General features: G+C 33.2%; 1 protein-coding gene across 1 annotated transcript; it reads left to right on the top strand.

The window, feature by feature from the left end:
- Positions 1-9,043: 9,043 nt before the first annotated feature.
- Positions 9,044-11,382, top strand: LOC143066444 (toll-like receptor 6). Its single transcript, XM_076239369.1, has one exon. The coding sequence runs from the start codon at positions 9,047-9,049 to the stop codon at positions 11,171-11,173; it is 2,127 nt and encodes a 708-aa protein (XP_076095484.1). The 5' UTR covers positions 9,044-9,046; the 3' UTR covers positions 11,174-11,382.
- Positions 11,383-14,257: the final 2,875 nt, after the last annotated feature.

Raw genomic sequence — 14,257 nt, 5'->3', positions numbered from 1 at the left:
ATAAAACAAGTATATAAGTTTAAAAAAGAAATTCTTAGATTAAACACCTACATTTAACTTTAAAAGGTCATAACAGTTTAAAACAATACAAATCTACACACACAAAAAACTGGCTTCAATTTCAACTGGTTATAAACCCGAATCGCTATAAGATCATATATAAGCTCACCTGTGTCGAGGGGTCGTGTGAGGTTCATGTATTGTCTTGGCGTCCGCAATTACAAAAAGATTTTTCTGAAATTACTTGACCAAATGTTACCAAATGATTTTTCAAGAGTGAATCTAGGAAAAACAATATTCATCAACAAACACGACCACTGTCTGTTAAAATGTATTCGAGCTTTTAGTTACAGCCGATTCCATTGAGTATGTAGGCAAAGGTAATATCTTTGGTTAACTTGCTTGTTAGCTAAACCGTGAAGTCCTTGTTAGGTAATCGGCTTTAATATAGCAAAAGTTCAAGCAATTAGGGCAAAACTTACCGAGTAAAAAAAAATTAAAAAGGCTGATGTCTATCTACCTTGCACATTGTTACAACGAATCATTTTAAATACAAAAATACCTGTTGCAGCCTTTTGTTTATCTATTAATATATGTATACGGATAAAGTTATGAAAGGCTGCAGGGTCACCAGGGTGAGGAGTCCATGTCATCTGAAATAAATGCTAAGCATAGATCTAGAAAGCGACAGATAATCATGACATTAAAAAAACTCTCTTCTTTTCGACTTTTTTCGAACAAATTGACACATAAAATGAATTATATAGTATTGTGAATTTTAACTTGTGTTCAATTCATTGGTTACATCTTTATTAGGTCAACAATCCTGTCAAGTATGAGCTGGGTAAAATATTTCAGAAAAGAAAATGGAAATGTGAAAGTTTCCGTGCGTCAGGTGAAACAGCATACGAACAGCTAACATGCCTCGTCAGGGTGGAAGCTAAAAAGTCCATAAAAATTTGATTTAAAACCTTTATTCGTTCCAACAAAGTTATTGAGATTTTGTTGAGGATTTAACCATCTACGACAACAAGAATTTTTTTTTAGAATTTACAGCTCTTCTATAAATATATGAAAAGCAAACTATTGATCAAATTGCTTGATATAATTGTTTTGATGTTTGCAAACGACAGGTAAGTAGTCTGTTTACTATATACTAGAATTTGTTTGGACAATAAACATTAACTTCAATTCCTGTCAGTTTGTATTTGTTTAATCAAATCCCAGTATGTATTGAAACTCCGCCTACCTATTGTTTAAAAACATCCAAGCAAACATAGCAAGCAAGTCAATCAAAGTTTTATTTTTTGCATGCTTTTATAGAAGAGCTGTACTATATAATGCAAAGAAGCGTTTAAGTTTTTCGCCAAAAAAATACTATCAATTTCTTTTTGTCCTATGTAAACTTCCGTACCATTTCCTTCCATTCATGATCATTAAATTGAACTGTAAAATATTTCTTGGTACCTTCTTAATTCCTTTATAAGTCTAATGTAAATATAAGTATGACAATAACTGTTGTGAGCACAAGATTCACTGCACACTTTTAAAGTTCTGCTTCATCAAACATTAAAATGTGAACTTAAGTTGTGAGACTTTTTTAATCGACACGATTGGGATTTTTGTATATGAGAACATGGTTTATCTATTAGTTGAAAATGCGGCTTTGAACTAGCTTTCAGTACCTGCGAGCATTCGTTGTTCAATAATGTGTGTCTTTGTGTTATTATTTTATGTGATAAATTGTTGTGTTGGTACACCACTGTAACAATGAAGGAGGAAATGAGGAGGGTTGGTTGGGTGGAAGTGGGGAGGGGTATGCGGAGCGCTAACAAACATGTCTATGCGGCATGGGCTTTGATCATTGTTGAAGCATCAATGTAAGGGGCATTTAATATCTTAATAAAACTATTCTTATTTTAGATACTATATATTGTTATCTTATATTGGACGAAAGATGTTGCCCTTTTATGTAATTATGTAATTTTACAAGTTACGATCATTTGAAAACTCATATTAAACAGCCAAATGGATGCACAAGAGCTAAAATAGGAGTCATAGATCCTATTGACAACAACTATCTGCCCAATTGTATTGATTTTGTAACATTTGTTTCAAATATGACCAACTTCTTATCCAAAATCACCAGCACCGTATCAGGACCCACCAGCACAATGACAGGACCCACCAGCACAATGACAGGACCCACCAGCACAGTATCAGGACATGAAAAAATTGAGAAAATGCTAAATTTTAATAAATTGCAATGTTTTTTCACAAAATAGTTTTGTCGTGTGGATTGCGGTATAGAAAGCGGACTCTATGAGCATTTTTGTTTTATTTTTTCAGTTCTAGATTTTCTGAAAATGAGCATTTTTGTGTTACGCTTACTGAAACAGTTTAGAGGGTCAACTTTTTAATAGTTTATATATGAACCCATAAGAAACAAAATTGAAAAATCTCAACTGTTTTCTTCCATTTTTTATGAGTGAAAACGTCAAAAATCATCATTTTCGTCTTTGTTTATATTTTTTCATTGATCACCAGCACCCGTCAGGACCAAATCACCAGCACAGAACGTTCTCTCGCAGGACAACCATACCCACCGTGATTAATAATAATATCTTTATTTAGAGAGAGTAACTCATTTGGATTACACCAATTTTCAATAAGGCTCTCTTAATACAATAATAATTACATTAAGAATAAAAAATGCATCAACAATAATGTTAAATAAAGATTATATACAATTTAAAATACAATAAACAATTATGATATGGCATTACAGTACAAATATGATGGTAATGTTAAAAGTACATAGATTTGTATTTATGTTCAAATTCTGATACTGTATTTGATTTTATGATTGAATTAGGAAGAGCATTCCACACTTTTGGTCCAGTATACGAGAAACTAGACTTATGCAACTCTGTATTTGGTTTTGGAATTATAAAATTATCTGGGGATGAAAATCTCGTATTATATTTTTGGTTTACAGAAGCTGATACAATAAGATTGGACATATATTCTGGAGCTAAGCCATGTTTTGCCTTTTGCATTCGTTGTATACTGTGATGCAGATAGAAAATGGGTAAACAACGTTTTTTTTTTTTTTTTTTTTTTTGCAGAGAATGGAAAGTGGAGAAGGTATAAAATTTTGCATTCACTAAAGGGATAACGATATTGGAAAAAATATTACTCGCAATATTGACAAATATCTTGAGAAAAAACTGGATACCTTGTTATTCAACACTCAATATGATTAGTCAATTCCTGTCATCTCCATCAATGCTTCGATAAGGATGAGTGATAGGTATAGTATCCATGGCGAAAAAATGAAAACAATGGAAACAGTCTACAAAACACCACAAGGAAAATAAAGATTTCATTAATTGTCTACTGTATATTTAAAAGTGTATTCTATTTCATTTTCTATATACAGAAACATAGCATAACAAAGGTTAAAATATAGCACTAAAATATGTAGTATTTTAACACTACATGAAAAATATATTAATTCAGTTTTCTCTACACGTTCTAAACTAAATATCAGTTGATTGGATACCAGTAGTTTGACTTGCCTTCATAAAATGAGCTGCGTGTCGACGTACTTTAGATATGCTTACTAACTATTGGCAGGAAAGGAAAATCAATATTTTGAATCAAAAGTTATCAAGGTCTTTTGCCATGGAATGATAAGGTAAATAAGTAAAAAAAAATGAAATCTCATAGATTTGGAATGTCGATTAAAAAAATTAATAAACTCAACATAATCGTAAATTCCAATGACTTATGAACAACATCTGTTTTACTATCATTTACCAGCGAAATTAGTTTCTTGTGACAGATCTTTTTTCCGGGAAATTGATATTTCAGTTTATGATAGCTCTAACGTCAGATACCTTTTACATATTATGTTAAGTAGGAAAAAGTATTGAAGTTGAAATTAAGTTATAAAAGTTCTCTTTTGAATTGTCACAAATTGCGGCGAGGGAAGAACAAAAAATATGTGAAAGCAAATTTACAGATCTAACATTGTTGGGTTGATGTTTAGACGAGTTGTATATATATATATACATATATATATATCAAGCGTGCATCTATCCAGGTGAAATGTAGATGATAAGAAACTTTTGCAGCTCGACGTCTATGTTGCACTTAACTGCCTTTAAAATAAGAAAATTTTGCAGCTCAATGTCTATGAGCAATTGAATTTAGCTGCTTGGAAAATAAGAAAATTTTGCAGCTCAATGTATATGTTGTATTGGATTTATCTACCTTAAAAATACATAATTGGTAGTTGAAGTTAGCAACGTCCATTGGCCAATATTACGGGATAAAAAGAACGATGCTTTGTTTCAAATTATTCTTTATCTTTCCTGTATCTTTTTTCGTCTTTTTCGTTAAGACCATCAGGTTCTATTAAAGTGTGGAGTTGGTGGATCCAAAAGTTTTCTCTTCTCCTTCTCGCCGTGGTGTCCCATTCGTATTTTCAAAGCAGCTAAATTCAATTGCTCATAGACATTGAGCTGCAAAATTTTCTTATTTTAAAGGCAGTTAAGTGCAACATAGACGTCGAGCTGCAAAAGTTTCTTATCATCTACATTTCACCTGGATTGATGCACGCTTAAAGCTAGTTGGTCTAGCCAAGGATTTGTATAGTAAGAAGGATTGGAATCTCGCGGTTTATCGTAATCTCTTCCGCGGCGAGACTTCGGTACTCGCCACTATTACTACTACTACTACTCGTCACTTACGATATCGGAACGTGATTTTTTGTACACATGCATCGAGTTGTGTTCTTATTTTTGTCACGTATAGACAATGTTGTAATGGTTAAGGACTTTATTCATTCTTAAACGCAATAATTATTGATTTTCACTCAAGTTTCAATTGACGAAAAAGCATAATTTAACAGTTTTATTTGATGGACATTGTAATGCAATGTGAATAACGGCAGTTGACAATGTGTTTGTATCTTCGGAAACTCTTTCAAAAACTTTCAATCTCGGGAAACAGGTGCAAAACATTTTTTTGTGGCAAAAAAGAACTGACAACACATTTCAGGACGAATTACTGCATTGCGTTTTATATACATAGTGGCTAGCCATTATCATAAGTTTGGAACAAGTACTGTTACAGAGGGAGCCCACTGGTAAACCCTATAAAACTGCCTCTGCATGTTACTGTAGCAGGTTTCAATCATCATAAACATATATAGGCATAAAAGAAACGTTAGCCAGTGTGTTATAAATTATCAAAGCAAGCAAATTTTTTTAATTGTACTAATAACATTACATCTTTAAATGCACTTTTGTTTCTTATCAGAGCTCTTTCATCAATTTGTGCATGAATTTGATAGGGCAATTTTATAGTGTCAGCTCTCTGTCATACATGTCATACATGTATAACTGCCTCTCAAGTAGTCAGTCATGGAATTATTCCTGGTTATGTATTATTCACGTATAATACAGAAATTAACTTGAAAAGAGCGACTTGTCATATATCAAAGAAGACTATCTTTTTCTGATTGTACATTGGTACACTTTCATATGAGGTACGCAACAGCAGTTTACATCAAGTATTAAAACAAAAGTAATACTTTTCTGTTTGTAACTTTCATGCTTGGTAGGTCTAAACTGTAGTGTATATAGATATCTATCAATAAATGTCTTTGTAAACATAACTAAAATGTTTCTTGTCTAACAGAAGATACTTTTTGTACAATTTTGCCTTGTATTGACTTTATAGCGCACAGTTACTAATATGCATGTACAAAACTGACTTTTGTCTATCAAGGAAAGATTGAATAATTGCTTACCGGTACTTCAACATCATTTGAACTTTGGTGAACTGAGCTGTCTCATTCGATTGACAATCATACCACATCTCTTTACTCTAAGGTCTTAACTTCAAATTTGGTATAAAAACTATTTTTACAATAAATGTCTTTGTTAAGACGTACATGATAACTATAAAATGGTTATTATCTAACAGAAGATATACTATACAAATCCTTGGTCTAGCGAAATATTGCGTTTATTTTCATCATTTTGTAAATATTTTAAACATTCTTATATTTACATACTAAATAGTGTGTTAAAATTACATTGTTAGGCAATCTATAATTTTATTTGTGTAATTGAATTAATCTCTGTACTGATTAATCCACACTCCCTTAGATTTGTTTGTCATGTGCTGCTATTTATAGGCACTTATATATATATATATATATATATATATATATATATAAGAAGATGTGGTATGAGTGACAATAAGACAACTCTCTATTCAAGTCACAATTTATAAAAGTAAACCATGTTAAAGTGCGGTCTTCAACACGGAGCCATGGCTCACACAGAACAGCAAACTATAAAGGACACTCAAAAAATATCAATGTGAAGCCATCTCAACGGGAGATTGCATTTGACATTGGATTTTTATGGAATTTTCATTTTGGCAAAATGTGATACCCCACGAAGAGAAATTTCTGTTTTCATTCATTTAAATTACATACTGGGATACATGCTACTGCAATTAATCAGATGATATTCCTAATGAAGCGTGCACTTAAAATGGAAGTTGCCACTTAACAATACATCTTTTAACCTTTCTTTGTAACGTACATTGCGATGAATTGTGGAAGTTAAACAAAAATTTCCAATTTATGATTGGGTGTGTTTGAAACTATCAAAGTAATGACAAATCTGTTATATATCACGTTCATCATCTTGCCAAATAAGGTTTGTGTATTTAGTTTATATGCATTGTAGCAAACATCTGAATTCATTGTGACTGTCGAGGTTATTTTTATTTTATAGTTCAATGTAAGTATCTAACTTGTATCATATAATAGAACATTTAAAATATGTATATATATAAGTACGTCTGAGTCAGTGACAACTCTACAACAGATGTATCCATCGGATCGCCATCAATGATGGTGATACATGGCTGTGTACATAATGTATATACAACTCGTCTAAACATCAACCCAACAATGTTAGATCTGTAAATTTACAATTTGTAAAAAATGTTTAGACGAGTTGTATATATAGGTGGTCGTGTGGTCTAGCGGGACGGATGCAGTGCAGGCGATTTGGTGTCACGATATCACAGTAGCATGGGTTCGAATCCCGGCGAGGGAAGAACCAAAAATTTGCGAAAGCAAATTTACAGATCTAACATTGTTGGGTTGATGTTTAGACGAGTTGTATATACATTATATACACAGCCATGTATCACCATCATTGATGGCGATCCGATTGATACATCTGTTGTAGAGTTGTCACTGACTCAGACGTACTTATAAATATAATTATTTTCTGTGACTGTATATTACATTAATTTGTAGGATCCTTTACTATAGATAATTTAGCTGATCTGTAACAATAACATCTTCATGCCTTATATATCATGTACTGTAGTACGCCGCTAGATTAAAACTGACGAGGAAAGGTAACACACGGCCAGCGAAAGCTCTTTTTTGAGAGCCCAGGTGGTCGTGTGGTCTAGCGGGACGGCTGCAGTGCAGGCGATTTGGTGTCACGATATCACAGTAGCATGGGTTCGAATCCCGGCGAGGGAAGAACCAAAAATTTGCGAAAGCAAATTTACAGATCTAACATTGTTGGGTTGATGTTTAGACGAGTTATATATATATATATATAGGAAGATGTGGTGTGAGTGCCAATGAGACAACTCTCCATACAAATAACAATTTAAAAAGTAAACCATTATAGGTTAAAGTACGGCCTTCAACACGGAGCCTTGGCTCACACCGAACAACAAGCTATAAAGGGCCCCAAAATTACTAATGTAAAACCATTCAAACGGGAAAACCAACGGTCTAATCTATATAAACAAAATGAGAAACGAGAAACACGTATATATTACATAAACAAACGACAACTACTGTACATCAGATTCCTATATATATATACGTATACAAATTGCGGCTTTTATCCAACGCAATCATAGCTTAGAACGTTGTTTTCAATTTAGACTTGTTTATATTTATTTCGTTTTGGCTAGTATTATATTTTCCCTTCGGTTAATATATGTCTCTGTTCATACTATTTCGACTCAGTCTTTAAAATTCAAGAGTGTATCCTAAGTTGGGGTTGATCCCTAACATCACTGAAGAGATATCAATTGTCGAAATCTGGATATGGTGTAAAAAAAATATAACCTCATGTTTGTGGTTTACCAACTTTGTCGCAAGTTTATTGTTTTCTGTTTGGTATTAAATTACTATGAAGATCCGTTTTGTTACATCTTGTGATCAATTTATTTAGCAATCGTCAATGGCAGTCATTAGGGTTTGAGAACATCAGTTGTTCGACCTGTTAGTCAAAGGCATTTGTTAAAATATACCTTTCACTTTTTGTCTTTTGGAAGATGTTGTTTGTGAGGTATTTAGACCCCTCAACAACGAAAGTGTATTATATTCACACGTATAAGAATTGGGTTTTTATCCAACGCAATCATAGTTTTGGACGTTGTTTTCAACCTGTTTGATATTTACAGCGATAAGTATGGATTTTAGAGGAAGGTTAAATAATAAACAGGTTTGATGACTAACAATGCAAGTCCTTAAAAAGCAGATAACATTTATTAAGAAATCTTGAGGCAGTTTTAAAGTCGGCAAATTTAAGAATGATATAATTGGTTCTGACAGACATTTCCGCAAATCCTTTTATTAAATACTGTTTTTTGCAAAACTATCAATCTTTATAATTTCTTACTTCATCTTGTGATTTTCAAAAACTAATTACTTTGCCTATTTTAGTGTACGAAACCGATTGAATATCTTGTGTTAAACCTGTATATTAAAGTCACCGATAAAAAAAAATACGTCTAAATATATGCATGTCTTAATATTCGTGGAAAAATAATACTTCAGAAAATTAGTTTTACTCATCCTTGTGTTTACGAGCTTTGTTGGAATAAATGTTCTCGGCTACCATGTATTTAAGAAATGAACAACTGTACTTAACCTACAAATCAAGAAGTACTTTTTAAGTTTTTTTTTTAGGTTAGAAATATGATCATAACAGACATTTGGTTTGGTATTCTGGCGATCTTTATGATTATGACAATAATACACACTGATACGGATCTTGAATGTGGAAAGTTTTGCAAGTGTCTTTCCAGACGATTTAAGAGAGCCATTTGCCATGGATCGTATATTCCAACATTACCAGTATCTGTTTCAGAAGTTGAACTAAGAAACTCTAACCGGACAGATATCGGGCGTTTTGCCTTGGTTAATCTTACATCACACAGAGTGACTGAATTTGTATTGTCAGGAAACTCCATATGCCACATTAATCAAGAAGCTTTCGTGAATTTAACATGGCTATCAGTTTTAACAGTCAATAACGAAACTTCCTTAAGTGTGGATCGTTTGAAGAAAGCACTAACAAAACTGTCTTTAAATTACACTAGAAAACTCCGGTTTACTAACAACAACTGGACGTATCTTCCAAATGATATGTTTGAACCGTTCATAAATACAAAGATTAAGGCAGTTTTTCTAACAGGGAATCAATTTTCCTATATCAATGGATCATCATTTAAATTTTTGACTCTATTAGAGAAGTTAGTCCTGGAGAACAATAAACTCATACAGATACATTTCTGGGAAATGCCGCGTCTTAAGAATTTAAGACTTAATGGAAATAGATTAGCAAAAGTTCCAAATTTCTGCAATTTTGAAAACAGTTTATTTCCGAGACTTGAGAGTTTGTCTTTGAGCGATAACAATATTGGAAATATTGATAAAACTTCTTTTTTGTGTCTGCCAGCACTTAAGTTTTTAAAAATGATGGGCATTTCAATTGTTGAATTAAAAAACAACATATTTTCTGGTCTTACAAAGCTTAAAGACGTAAGTTTAGGAAAGATAAGTACACTAAAACGGATTGAAGATTTTGCGTTTAACAATACTTCTTTAAAAAGGATTTTTATGAATAACTGTAAATTCCGCTTTGACCGAATAGAAAGGTTCAACCCCGTCACAATCTTCAAATTCTGTCCAAATGTGAATTATGTGAATCTTGGACTCAATCATATGCCAAAGATTCCAAATATTCTTCATGTTATGTTTAAACCACTTGATAATCTGGAGTCACTGCTGCTGCATTCCACCGGAATCCTTGATTTACCAAGAAATCTGCTCTCAAATTTCAGAAAGTTGCGCGATTTGAATCTACAAGACAATAAATTACATTTTACCTTTGATCACAGCATAGGAATATTTGGTAATATCACATCCTTGAAATCTCTAGATCTCAGTTCTAATTTGATTTCAATCATAAATAAGACATTGCTATCGTCAAGATTGCTAAATTCATTGGAACAAATAAATTTCGGATTCAATCCCTTTTCCTGTACATGTGACCAAAAATGGCTTTTGGAATGGATAAAGCAAACCAAAGTAAAAATTGTCGGTTATCCTAAAAATTATAAATGTCGATATCCAAATGAATTAGCAGGACAATATTTAAACAGTTACACCCCTACGGATGATATTTGCAAACCATGGAATCAGTTATATACTATTGCGATAGTGTTGCCCTTATTTGGAGTATCAACACTAGTCATTATCATTTTCATTTGGATATGTCAGAATAATATCAAGAATAGCGTTTACCTGCTCCGAGTTGTTTACAATCACATACAAGGTCATGTTGTATTTAATGAAAGTTTAAATTACGAATTTCATGCTTTCGTTGTCTACTGTGATGCAGATCGAGAATGGGTTCACAACGTTTTTTTGAAAAGAATAGAAAGTGAAGAAGGAATAAAACTTTGCATTCACCAAAGGGATTTCGATATTGGAAAAAATATAACTGGAAATATTGACAAATATATTGAGAAAAGTTGGAAAGTGGTTGTTGTGATGTCAAATGACTTTGCCAAAAGTGAATGGTGTCAGTGGGAAGTTGATGTAGTCCAGGAAAGACGACGACGTCAAGGAAAAGACGCTTTCTTGTTAATAATGCTGAAGACAATTGATTCAAAACACATGACAAGTCCACTCCGTACGTTACTTGAGAGTACTCCTCATGTAAGGTACCAGACAGGCGTAGGGGAAGACCTGTTCTGGAGGGCCGCAGCAAAGTCTTTACAAAAACCACTTGGTCTTCCTCCTGTAGCCGTTTTGTGATAACTTGCGATTTTTAACATTACCATCAATAGTTTTCTGCCAATTGTGTTAGCCAAAGGGCCAAATTATAGTTAACGCCAGCCAAAATCAATAAACGGGAAACGTTATTTTAAAAAACTTATGGATTCAATCGATATGGGAAGATGTGGTGTGAGTGCCAACGAGACAACTCGATCTACATCCAAATAACAATTAATAAAAGTAAACCATTATAGGTCAATGTACGGCCTTCAACACGGAGCCTAGGCTCTCACCGAACAACAAGCTATAACGGGCCCCGAAAGCACTAGTGTAAAACCATTCAAACGTGAAAACCAATGGTCTAGTCTATATAAAAAACGAGAAACAAGAAACACGTATAAATTACATAAAAAAACGACAACTGCTGTACATCAGATTTCTGACTTAGAACAGGTGCAAACAATTGCAGCGGGAATAAACGTTTTAATGGTACCAAACCTTCTCCCTTTTTCTGAAACAATAATATAACTTCACAACATAGAAAAACACACGATGAAATATCAATTGGAAGGCTTAACTCAATCAAAAAACGTAATTTAACACACTTTAAACAAATAAATTTCGAAGTAAGCCAAATCCTTGAGGTTGTTGAAACCAACAAGGGAAAAAAATTAACTAAGTCTACTAAACCTCTCGCAATAAATACTCAAATATTACTTAATAGTTTCCTACTTCCATGGCAAATACTAAGCTTTCACTGCAAACAAAGGCACATTATATTTGTTGCAGGTTAAATTCATTTGGTGTCTACAATTTATTTGGAACCCCTTCATACCACCTACCAAAGAGTAAACCCTGAACAATCATAGGTAATCTTTTAAGAGGCGTTACAAGAACGATATACCGCTGTGTCTGCCATACACTCTTCAAAACCTCTGTCCAAATTATTAACATTCGATTTTTTATCAACCAAACCCTAGCAAGAAATTAGCATAATGTTGTTTTCATTTCAGAGTTTATGTGAAACTCCCTTCTCTATGTTTTTGCTATTTTCACATTTGTTGATCGGTGTGAGAAAATAGTATTCTTCACTAGCTGTTCTCGGCAAATGATTTATCGATTTTCTTGGTTTCCAATTGTGACGTCATGAAAAAAGGCGCATACGTCACATATCAGGAACACAACTTTCTGCAAATCTTTGAATAAGGAAGGATAAAAAATCATTAGCAAAACAGATTCCCTCACTTTAACTAATGTTTTACGATATTTCTCCACTCTAAACAGTTAAATTTTAAAAACTCGACAAGCCTCGATCGTTATCTTGTTACTGTATCGAGTAGAAAAGTATCATTATAACACACATGTTGCAGTGGTGTCATCTATATATGTCTATAAAGTTGATATAAATCAGAAGTGCATATAAAAGAATAAAAAAATATCTGTTAGAGAATTTTCAATCAAAGTCCCTCTCCTCATGAAATAATATAAAACTATTGACTTTTCTTCTCTTTACACTCACAGTCCTCGTTCTAGATTTAAAAAGAGTTAAAAAAAAATGTCAAGCAAATATCTGGTTTTAAGAAAAGACCTATTATCTCTGAAAAGACCACTATGATTCGAACAAAATGTTGTATGAAACGTTACATCTCCAACATACTAACTTGTTTTATTTAGAGCATACCTGTAACGTTTGCAGGACGTGTTTTTCAAAAGACAATCGATATACTTAATAACTATGGAAACCAATAGTGTCCTTCTGTTTGCCAATTTGTTCTTTTATTTTTAGGACTTCGTGCATGTGCTTCTTAAGACTTCATCTTCCGCTATATAAATAATATCATTTCACTAAATATTTCATCATATGATGCCTGTGTGGACTGCATAAATCTCAACGAACTTGACTTGTTATAAAGGGATACGTCTTTTTGTTTTGACTTTACATAATAAAATCAAAATTAACATTGAGGGCCGATTGAGAACTAAACTTGACGACAAACTAGATGTCTTCATTCTATTCTATTGTGAACTTTTTATTTGTACCGTATAATATTACAGTAGCGCCTGTATATAAAGGGCACTTTGCAACGTTGATACGGCAGTTCAAGACTTACCACATTCAAGGAAGCTATTGCGTCAATATTTCCATGTGTGTGAGTTTAAGTCGTTCCTGTGAAACGGACGCCATCATGATTTTGTTGCCTGTTATTAAATATCTGTGAAGAAGATAACCACGGATATACATTGCAATCCCGACCTGTTTTCCATGATAGTGACAAAATTATAGGCGACCTATCATTGGATTTGTTTTTCAGAACAGCCGATGGGTGTCAAATGTATAGCAGGAACTTCTTATCATCCGGAGCACCTAAGTGCGTTTGTTTTTATTATAAGTCAATATATCTATCTGTTGTTCCGTTGCTTATCACTATAGTTGATGTGTTTCCATCGGTTTTAGTTTGTTATCCAGTTTTATTTTTCTATTAATCGATTTATAACTTTTGAACAGCGATTTACACATGTTGCTTTTACTAATGAAGTCTGAGTAGCAGCTGTAAAAGAGGGACGAAAGATACCAGAGGTACAGTCAAGCTCATAGATTGAAAAAAAAACTGACAACGCCATGGCTAAAAATAAAAAGACAAACAGACAAATAATAGTACAGAAGACAAAACACAGAAAACTAAAGACTAAGCAACACGAACCCCACCAAAAACTGTGGGTGATCTTAGGTGCTCCGGAAGGATACGCAGATCCTGCTCCATATGTGGCACCCGTCGTGTTGCTTATGTTATTACAAATCCGGTAAAAAGTCTTATTCGGTAGGTCACAATCGTGAAAAGGGAAGGGTAATGCAGTTACGATATAACTATTAAGGAACATATCCAATATCTCTGTGAAACGGTTATTTCATAACGGTCAACCAACTCGTGATGGCGTCCGTAAAATTTACGAAGGGATGATATAAACTTCACTATTTGGAACTCTTGGTTTAATAGCTTCCTTGTGTGCTGGAATGTTGCTACAAAGATTAGTTACATAGGCGTGTGAAGTTGGTAAATTTTGGCTAAGGTGTTGGAAACTTCTAATTTCAAAATTATTATGGAAAGAACTTCATCAATATAT

This window comes from Mytilus galloprovincialis, chromosome 3 (assembly GCF_965363235.1).
Source record: "Mytilus galloprovincialis chromosome 3, xbMytGall1.hap1.1, whole genome shotgun sequence".
Taxonomy (NCBI): domain Eukaryota; kingdom Metazoa; phylum Mollusca; class Bivalvia; order Mytilida; family Mytilidae; genus Mytilus; species Mytilus galloprovincialis.
Note: the sequence above shows the minus strand (reverse complement) of the source record. Positions and strands in the feature narration are given on the sequence as shown.

Bases quoted from the DNA above. Each gene is read 5' to 3' on its own strand.
- LOC143066444 (XM_076239369.1), top strand. From the start codon at position 9,047: ATGATCATAACAGACATTTGGTTTGGTATTCTGGCGATCTTTATGATT.